This window comes from Ornithodoros turicata, chromosome 4 (genome assembly GCF_037126465.1).
Source record: "Ornithodoros turicata isolate Travis chromosome 4, ASM3712646v1, whole genome shotgun sequence".
Taxonomy (NCBI): Eukaryota; Metazoa; Arthropoda; class Arachnida; order Ixodida; family Argasidae; genus Ornithodoros; species Ornithodoros turicata.
In genome coordinates, this window is record NC_088204.1 from 64,276,673 (window position 1) to 64,286,788 (window position 10,116).

Genomic DNA, 10,116 nt, shown 5'->3' on the forward strand with positions numbered 1-10,116 from the left:
ATGTTTTTGAGCGGAAAAGAAAAAAAAGGAAAGAAGCGGGGCAACTCTCTCGGCGTTTTGCACATAGAATCCACTTCAGCGACGTTGGTGACGTAAATTGTGCTAAGAAGTTAACTTCGAATTGTAAGATGCAGCACTAGTCGACAGAGAACAGACGGAGAGAGGACAGCGCGAGGGAATGGGGGGCGGGGGTTAGCATGCATCTTGGGGCAACTACAGGGGGAACTGTGATGACATTAGACTGGAAAGTCTGTCCGAAAACTCAGGGAAGACCTCGGACAGCACAGCCAGTGCCGGGATTCGAACCGACATCACCTCCCAGTCTCGGTGTGGAATGCAATCATCCTAACCGCATGGGCGTATCAAGGGGGGGCCCCACCAACTGCAGAATGCTCGACGTATTAATAATTTCACTCAGTCATTTATTGACAAACATTCGTGTGACAACAACGGCATTATCCAAGAACCATACATTGCTGGAGGCATTTGGAGTCTGCCTCAACATTCGCTACATTTGACAATTCTACATAACCCTATCCCACCTCAACAAGCCTTATTTCCTCTTCGGTGCAGCCCTCAATGCCCTCGTAACGGTCATTCAAACAGAAATGTAACTTAACACAATGGAGTGACGTGGTTCTGTTTCCGTTACCCAGTTTGCAAGCTACATAAGTTTTACCAACAGAACATGATAAGAGGAGGAAAGTGCACCAGTTTCTGCTAAATGAATGCAGACACGTTTAAAGTTGTAGAATGGATGATATTCTAACACAGCTGGACAGCGTGACCAACAGTCATACTTGGCTACGTATTATAAGGCAAAAAAATCTTTAAAATTAACTGATGTACTTGCATCCAATGTTCCTGTAACCTAGAGGGACAGAAAAGATGCATAACAAATGTGTCACGATGTTACCATGCATTCCTCTCGGCGATGAATGTAAATGAACAGCTATTCATCTATCTTTACCATCATTGTTTGTTCTGGTCAGACCCTGCACTTCTGTCCTTCCCCACCTGCATGACCTTGCACTTCTCCACACTGATAGTGACGGTACACGCGTGGCAGAGAAGTGATACGCGTGGGATCAGATTATCTCAAACGCCACAATGTTACAACATGACAACCATGAGAGGTGACAGAAATAGAATTCATAGGTAAAAGAGAAACTATCAATGATTGCATCCAAACTCTCGTTCAGCAGTGCGTCGGGTCTAGCGCACGTTCTGAAAAGTGCGACTTCAACACCTCTTGTGTCGGCACCAAGAGCACAGTCAATTCGACGTTAGTACACAAGAGTAACGCAGTTTGTTTGGAACGGAAGCTTCACAAACACACCCAAGTCCAATGGTACAATCAAGTGGCACAGTCTGAAGGGTTAAGCTTGCTCTGAAGAGTGAAACATCTTGCTGAGGGGTGACGGGGTGGTGCCGCGCTGCAGTCCCTGGGCTCGTCCTAGAAGCTGTAACTATCGCTGAGGTTGAGGAGGCGCTGGTGGACTTAACATGTTGAGTCCGGGTACACTGCCCCCTGCTCCGCCAGACATGGCCGCGCTAGGACCCAACAGGATCTGCGATTGAGAAAAGTGGGATGGATTAATTTAACCGCAGTGAGACTGCGAGAACAAAAAACTCTGCAAAAGTCATCACAACATGTAACCAAACACTGCGTTGCTGTCTTCAACAGTGCAAAACAGTGCCAACTTCTGCTACTATTTCCTTCTAAATGCTTACTTAGAGACACTTACTTAGAGATGCTTACTTAGAGAGAGAGAGTGGGACTCCGCAACAAAAACACCACAAAGGTTGTGGTATATCCATAACCCTTGGGATGTCAGGAACATGTGTACCAAATATCTCGGTCCAAAAACTGTGCAGATTTTACTCAAACGAATTATTACGAAGCGAGAGCTTTGCCTCTGTGAAGTGAGAGGGCACTGAAAGCAACACACTGCTGACATCATCCGGCGAGGGAGAAAGAATGCAGGCTTGGAAGCAGACGACAATGCTGGGTGACTTCACGGAATCTTCCTCCGGACGAACAGCTGTAGTATGGAGCTCTCTTTCCTGCTCTTCGCATTTCGGTTGCGGTTTGCTATTGTTATAGTTTATGAATTAACTACTCGCGCAAAATGAATGCGAATGTTGTAATCGGTATCGAGCGAGCGGTTCGTGTTCGGTATGATGCTCACCCAATTTTTTTCGAGTCCTTGCGAAGTCTCGTGCTCATTACCATTATTTTGTCAGTTTGTGAGGAGACACAATGGGAAAATAACCTAGAACGGCACTTTTTGAAACTTCTGCTACAGTGATAGAGCTCAAGCTATGATCAGCTGCAAACAAACAAACAAACAAATTTCTGGAACTTGGCTGCACAGTTGGCTGCACAGTTTGCACACTGTTGAGCCACGTTTATCTGGACTTCATTAACCCATTCAAGGGCGGGCGAAAATTATAATCGCGTGCCAAAACGAGTACAGCTTCATGAACATGCCATGCACTTGATTACTTACAAAAAGTTGTTTTCAGAGTACAGTGAACCCTCGTTATTATGACCATGGTCGTTCCCGAAAATTTTTGTCACAATGCGGAATTGTCATGTTAACGGGGGAGATTTGCAGAGGTTCCGCAGCATTGTCCCCCAAGAGTATGGTCATAAAGCGCGTATGTCAGACTATCGGGGGTCATATTAATGAGGGTTCACTGTATTCGAGTGATATTTCCACAACTGTTAATATTTACATCGGTTACAATGCTTCGTAAGGCGTGATATAAATTACATGTTCACAAGAGTGTGACAATCCTTAAAGCAGGGACGCAGATACAGCCCCTTGTCACATTCGAGGCACATGAACTTTATATCTTTGCGCTGCGGAGCGTGGTGCATCGTGTTGGCGCACACGAAGTGCTTCCTGCACGTTCAGACTCCCTGCGCCTGCGGTACACGCTGCGGGAAGTGGGAAGCATACTTGCCAACCTGACGAACTCAAAATTCGGGAGACTGCCCGCAGCGCGACGGGGGAGGGCATTAATTTTGTGCACCCGAAATAGCACTGACACTGTTTTGCAATTCCTCTACGTCCTAGGAAACCACTCTCGGGTGGGGCTGCGACGCACAATTGTTACTTCCGTCAACCGCAATTGCGAAGACGCGTCGTCTCAGGCTCTCCAACATTGCATTTTGCGCACCGATGATGGCTGTGGTCTTCGTCCGTCCACACCAGTGGCGCTTCGCTTGGTCACATTTTGGGAACATCTTCCGGAACAGCGGTCACACGTGGTCGCTTACGCTCCGCAGCAGGTTGTGCTCAGCCAGAAAACCAGTGAAAAGGCACTTGGCACGTATTAGAGACACATGCAGGTATTTCTTCTGTTTGGAGAGCGCCATTGGAGGAGACGAAACTGCCGTACGAGACTGGACTGACGACGGGACGATAACACGTCTTCACGAGAAATAAGCGAACTGCCGCGACCTCCAGCCATGGATGGTCATGCCGCAAAACACGTGTTACGGGCTTCGCCCTTTCCATGGAACGATTGATTCATCTATGCAAAAGTTTTGGAATGATGACATCGTCATCTTCGGGGACATAAACTGCAGGTGCGAAATTTCTGGCCGGATTTTGCGGTCACCGTCATTTCGATCGAGCACTTGAAAAGTGTAAGCACCTCAAGAATAGTTTCATCCGGTCTAGTGTGAACACCGTAGCAGAAAACGGTGTTGTGCGATGTCCGTTGACCAGTAGGATTCGAGGGAGCCTTTCATCAGAAGAACACTTACATCTCATCAATGCTAGCAGAACCCCACTTGCGCAGTTTCGAGTGCCGAGGAAGGCACCATATGTCCCTCTGCACTTATGAGTCGCTGGGTGTGCTCGTTGGTTTCTGTTGCAATGTCTCCAACGAAAGTTTCGTCAAAGAATCGTAGAGAGAAATCAATTGCTCGGGGTTGGGAGGGCAAGTTTGCATGTTGGGTAAGCCCCGAAGATGTATCATCAAAGTTGGACGTTTTGGGGGCTAAAATCACCTGGTCTCCAATCACTTCCGCTTTCCTGTTGTCGCTTACCACGGCGTGGTAAGCTCTGTCACACATGTTCTTCCTCACCATCAGACGTAGACGGTTTATCTGTCTCAATAAACCTGTAATTCATTTCCCTGAAACTGCTATCACTGCTTGTCGTACTGCAAAAACTTTCTTCCGAAGCGGCCAAAGTTCGTCTGCTACTGCTGCTCAAAGATGCCATTTTGTAATGGTTCCCCTTCCACAATGTTCAGTCTAATTAGAAAAAAAGCTGACAGATGGCTCCACGTGTCCCAGGAGCAACCTCAAGCAGCGCAAAATAGCCGCCAAGGACTGGCGCCAAGGGGGAAGCACAAAAATTCAAACCAATACTTTTGGAGTCACCGGTGTGTCTGTGCCCACTATGGCACAACTGCACCCGTACCCTTCAAAGGGTTAATACGGATCCCACGACATCCGGGAAAGAAACACTGGAATGGATTTCAGTCTGTACAATTTCCCTCCCTTTATCCGGAATTCAGGTTCTGGACAGAGACGACAATTCCAAGGAATTGTGCCGGAAAATAACATACTACAGTCGAGCCCGTTTATAACGACATTGTCGGGAACGCAAAATCTGATCGTTATATCAGAGTATCGTTTATAACGAGCTTTCGAGAAATTGCCGCTCAGGTTCGCGTAGAATGCCGCTGTACACGCGCGTTTGTTCGGAGCACAGAAGCATTTTATCTAGCTTTAAATTGGCGCAGCTGTGTGTAGAAATCGTTTGATAACATAACCGCCAATATCCTGTGAGGCGCCGCACCTTTTGAGATCGACGACCTCATCCATTGCTCGTCATCATCATTCTCACGATCGGGACTGCGAGGTCCATCAGAATGCGCCTCTGCCACGGGTAATCCGTATTTGGGTGGTGACACGCAACTGTCTGCCAATACACGTTTTCGAAGCCGCGGTACTTCACAACACGGTTTTGCACCAGTACGAAACCCGTAGAGCGCATGTAACTTTGGGTCGAGCCACGAGTCTTTCCTCATCAAAAAGCAGCTCAGAACCGCGGACGCCATTGTAACAAGCACGCAGCAAAAGGGAGAAAAAGCCTGAAGACGAGAGAACGATGTGGAGAGGGAGCAACCTCCTCTACTTCTCACGAGCTCCTTCCTCCATTTCGAAGTCACGTGCCTTGCAACGCTCGCATCTAATCCCCGGCACTCATGTGCGGATAAACGCACTGCCTGCTCACTTTAGCGGGCACGGAGGCGAAGGCTCTTGAAAATGCCAATGTAACTTGTTTTCAGTGAAATGGTGCAATCTTGCTTTCTAATTTTCACGCGTTTTACCGGCCGCCGGGAGAATTCCGATCGCTATATGCGAGCAAGCGCTTTCGCGGCGATCGTTATATTGATGTTTTGTTTACAAGTAGTTCAATGGGAGAGCTGACGGGAACCACCAATTCGATCGCAATATCGGAGTTATCGTTCAATCGAAGATCGTAATAAACGGGCTCGACTGTACTACCTTCACTTATCCTGTGTGGAGGTGGCAGAGACAATGTAACCTATACTTTGTCAAGCGCAGAACCGAAGACAACAGACAGTTCTTTTTCTTTCCCATGATGTATGCTTCCAACACCACCTCGACAGGACAAAGCCTGATCGCTTAAACGACGTGACACAGACGTTAAAGGAGCAACGAGGTGCCAATATTATAGTTTTTGGCTGCGGCATGTTCAGCAACGAAGCAAGGAGGAGGGTACGTTTTACTGTGGTGGTGCCAGTGGACACAGACGAAGAAGCGCTTTGTTTGATGTTCTTGCTTTCTGGTTTTCACTATGTGCCCGGTCACTAGCATGACTGGCTCATCCGCTTTCAGTCATTAAAACGGTACCCACGTATGGCCATCTCAACATACTTCTCCTTTTAGGTTGGTCGGGCTCTGAGGGGGTAACGGGGTATACTGTTGTCCGGACACGTTCTTCATTGTCTGCCGTTGACGCTGCTTGTTGCGGTGGATCATTCGATGGCATCTGATGAGCCCTGAAGGAGGTAACGGTGTCGTGAACTTCAGGGAACGGCAAAAGAGATTCCGTGTCTTCAAATTCCGGGAATTACAAGAGAGACTCAGCGCATTCTGCTCCATCCGGCAACAGACGCTGGTCCGGCGCCCTCGAAAATCTGTTTTTCCAGGATTGATAAACTCTCCCTCGCCTTGAGGTGATCTTTATGCATCCGATGGACTTTACCATTAGCGTCTCGCACTCAGAAAATTACTTTAACCTCCTGGCCCACAATGTTACCACTTTTCCAGTGTCCCTTCTTCTGTGGGTCGAGCATCCAGGCACACTTGTTTGTTCCGAAGGATCGGTCCCGTGTCATGACGCCGCTTCTGATGTTCTCTAGCAGTGATGTTCTTTGGAGGAGGAGTCGAGGAGGGACCAGTGAGTCCAGCACGGACCGGTAGTGCTTGTTGTTCGGCAACACACATGGTGGACGACCTGCTGACGCATGTGGAGTTATCCTGTACTTGAAAAAAAAATCCCTAACGGTTTCTCTTGAATGTTCTAACAAAGTTCTCTGTCATGCCATTGGACTTAGGATGATATGGAGACGTCTGAACATGATGAATTCCCTGTTCTGTCAAGAAACATTCAAACTCGTGACTGGTAAACGGAGGACCGTTATAGGTCACTAGGGCCTCGGGGAGACCATTGTGAAGAAAGATGTCTTTCACTGTCTTTGTTGCTGTAGTGGTCGCCATGCACACAACCTCTTGCCACTTGCTGAAGACTTCCAACAGGATGAAATAATGCTTGCCATGTAGCTCAGCAAAGTCCGCATGCAGTGGACGCAACGGTTTCCCCGGTGGCTCCTACTGACGATGATGATGGTACGGGAGATTCCCGTGCTGCAACGGTTGCAGTTATGTCATACAGTGAAACCTCGTCAATACGTACCCGCTTAAGCCGTAATTCTGCTTAAGCAGTAGTTGCGCTGAATCCCCGCCACGACTCCCATTGAAACCAATGTATTTGCTACCTGCTTAAGCCGGAGCTGCTCGCAGTCTCAATATCGGTTAATGCGCACTTTTCGTCCTGAAACAGACCGGGCAGAACAAAAAAAACTAGCTCATCCCCTATCAGAAACAAAGATTTGGAAGCACGTGGCTCCTTCAGAGATGTGTTGACACCAATACCAATACTACTTCACTCCTGTGAGGAGGAGAGGTCATCCTTCCGCAAAGTGGAGAGGGCAAGTAAGCTCCGAACCTCCTCCTCCTATAGTTTCGTGTTTCGTTTCTCACTTCTATGTCACTTGTGTTGGCTCGTGGAACAGCGTCATGATACCGTGTCCTGAACACAAAGGAGAAACTGGACGTCATCCATACCATCGATCAGTGTTCCAGAAAACGGGGACTTCTTGAACAGCACGCCAGTAATGTTTGTGGATTTGAAGCTGCGATCACTGCTGCAAGGCCGCCTCGGCACAAAGCAAAAATAACGGACTGTCTTGTTGCAAAGTGAATAAACCGCGATGTCTATCCTCATTTTGTCGAACATGTTCCATTTTTCTTCCATTAGACAGGTACGTGGACTTGTATTTTGAGTTTGGTTAAGCCGTACCACCGCTTAGTACGTAGTTTTTTCGCGTCCCCGTCAGGTACGCATTAACGAGGTTCCACTGTATATATCATATCATCATATCATATACGTCATATTCCCATAACATGCGCCTCATGACCTAGACCGGCGCAGCTCAAGCAGGTAGGAGCAGCTGAGAAGAAAGAACAGAGAAGAAAGGCACTGAGACTCGCCAATGTCACACAAGAACCGTGCCAGCCAGCCGCGGCTGCTTTCTCAGACTGTTTTTGTAATTTCAATTGTGCAGTGACAATACACTGCGCTGCGAAAATATTTTGCATGGCGAGTCCTGAAGAACAGCTTGATGAATGAGACAAGGCTTTGAGCCACGTTACATGTCACCTCATTGCTCCTTTAAGAGTCAGCCAATCACGGTTATGCTTCAGCAGCTTTAACTACGTAGATGGGCCACCATAAGCCGCATGGGCAGCCAGAGAAAGCCTCTTGTTGAACTCGACTGCAGCGATTGGCTGAAGCAGACGACGTCATGAAGATCCCCCAGCTGAATAATTTGTAAACAGGTGGTGACATCGAACTTTTTTTTTTGTTGTTGTTAAGATCATTGGGACATCGGCCATGAATTGAGGAGTGAGAGGCTCATTTGCATATGCTCACCAATTAAATAAACATCCTAACGTTTAAATTTTTCTTCGCACGCTTTCAGAACCACTGTTTTACGTATCAGGACCTTCAGCGAAAAATATTCCAAGAACAAGAATGTGTCGGCACTTAGTGATTCTTCTGAGAAATTAATAGGTTTCGGTTTACATATTTCTTGCGCGGAGCTGTGCACCAATGTGCTCATTGGACCAGCTATCCGGCTGTCAATTTCGTGTTCATCCACCTGATTGGCACACGGGGGTAATGGAAGGTAAGTGATCCAAGTGATGTACGTGATGAACCATGATTGGTTTACGGTTCAAACTCACTGCACTATGTGAATGCATTTTCTTTCTCGTATTTCAACCAAATCTTCGTTGGTGGTGGTGTCTGTCTCATGTTCTCGAACGAAGACTACCTCCTGAAGAATGCCTCGACTATGTACTGCACCAAGACCGTACGTACCTGCCTCTGTTGCTGCCGTGACATTTCTTCCATTTGCATACGCTCAATCTCAAAGATGACTGGCGCCAGGAGAATGGCAGAGGACGAGAACAAGATCCAGAGGGCCGACCGGCTAAAGCCATACATCCACTTGGTGCCAGAGAATGTTCCAAATACGAGCGAGGAGACTCCATTTCGTAGGGATTCTGGGAACATTTCCGTCAGCCCCCAGAGTCGCTCTGCAAGGGTTTCGTCAAGGTCCTGCAACAAAATATCATGTAACCATGCAAAAGGTGGCATAACAAAATGCTGTGAGTGCATTACACTAACTGTAGTTCATCGCACATCGACACAAGACTCTACAGTCTGCACACAGGATTGGCTTAGCGTGCTCCTTATACTATCGTGTTCGGTGTAACAATGTATCACTTCAGCGACTGTGCACCAAATAGGTTTGTCACTCTGCTCTATCTTCATGGACCTCAAATTTAACCTCTGCTGCCTAAGCAAGGTGCTGTGCAGTTCGCCCAAGTTCCCCCTGATCACGTTGCAGTTAGATATGTTACGCTACGAAACCACTTAAGCAGTTCAACGTATCAAGTCCGGTGATACGTCGATAAATAGATTGTTCTTCGAACTTCCCTAAGCAGCATTTATATTCCTAAGCATCAACACAGAACTACAGATCGCCACAGGCTACGCTGGCGATGAGGCGGTAAGAGACTACACAAATTAACTACGAGTAAAAGGACAGTCGTCTGCAGCAGCGCCGATCGAGCTTGTACTTTTCTAGTCTGCATCAATCGTCGTACGTCCCTAGCAAACATCTCAAGAAACGATAAATCGGTCGGAGAACATACAGAATCATCATCGTCCTCGTCTCCTGGGAAGGGATTTCCCGTGTTTGGAGCAGGCACATCGAGTGATGATTTCTGTGCCTTTGGGGACTCTTCGCGGCTTTCCGGCTGGCTCATGGCTTCCACTCCGCTGTCTCCTTCATCGGTTGGCATGCTTTGGTGAAAGTTTCTTGAACACTCCAAACTTGTGCAGACTTTGTATCAACCTGCGTTTTCAAAAGTACCTTAAGTTACACTTTCGCCAAAATCCTAAGCCTACAACCACGAGAGTTCAGCAGAACTGAAACAAGCCGGAGCGACTGCGCTGACACCTATCTAACTTTCTATCATTTACAATTCATGCTTATTTCTCATTATATTTATATTTTGAAATGTGGGCGTAAAATAGCCCACATGGAAGTTAAGCATTGGGGATTGTATTGATTATTGATTGTATCGTTGTGTGCCACTTCCGTATCCCCCCTTCCCCCCCCCTCTTCTCCGTCGTCTTCGTTGTTTGTGTTTGTGTATATCACTGAGCTTGTGAGAAGTGCTGTTTTTCAACTTTACCATCATGG

At 47.4% G+C, this 10,116-nt stretch overlaps 1 protein-coding gene across 1 annotated transcript; it reads right to left on the reverse strand.

Moving 5' to 3' along the window:
* Window positions 1-401: 401 nt before the first annotated feature.
* Window positions 402-9,862, reverse strand: LOC135391681 (mitochondrial import receptor subunit TOM22 homolog). Its single transcript, XM_064622019.1, has 3 exons — window positions 9,563-9,862; window positions 8,724-8,963; window positions 402-1,571 (listed from the first exon to the last, which is right to left on the reverse strand). Exons 1-3 carry the CDS (start codon window positions 9,710-9,712, stop codon window positions 1,470-1,472), a joined length of 492 nt encoding a protein of 163 aa, XP_064478089.1. The 5' UTR covers window positions 9,713-9,862; the 3' UTR covers window positions 402-1,469.
* Window positions 9,863-10,116: the final 254 nt, after the last annotated feature.

Coding starts and splice junctions, on each gene's coding strand:
- LOC135391681 (XM_064622019.1), bottom strand. CDS start 9,712: ATGCCAACCGATGAAGGAGACAGCGGAGTGGAAGCCATGAGCCAGCCG. Junction 8,964..9,562: donor ACGAGGACGATGATGATTCT/GTATGTTCTCCG, acceptor ATTTTGTTGCAG/GACCTTGACGAAACCCTTGC. Junction 1,572..8,723: donor CACGGCAGCAACAGAGGCAG/GTACGTACGGTC, acceptor TCTCAATCGCAG/ATCCTGTTGGGTCCTAGCGC.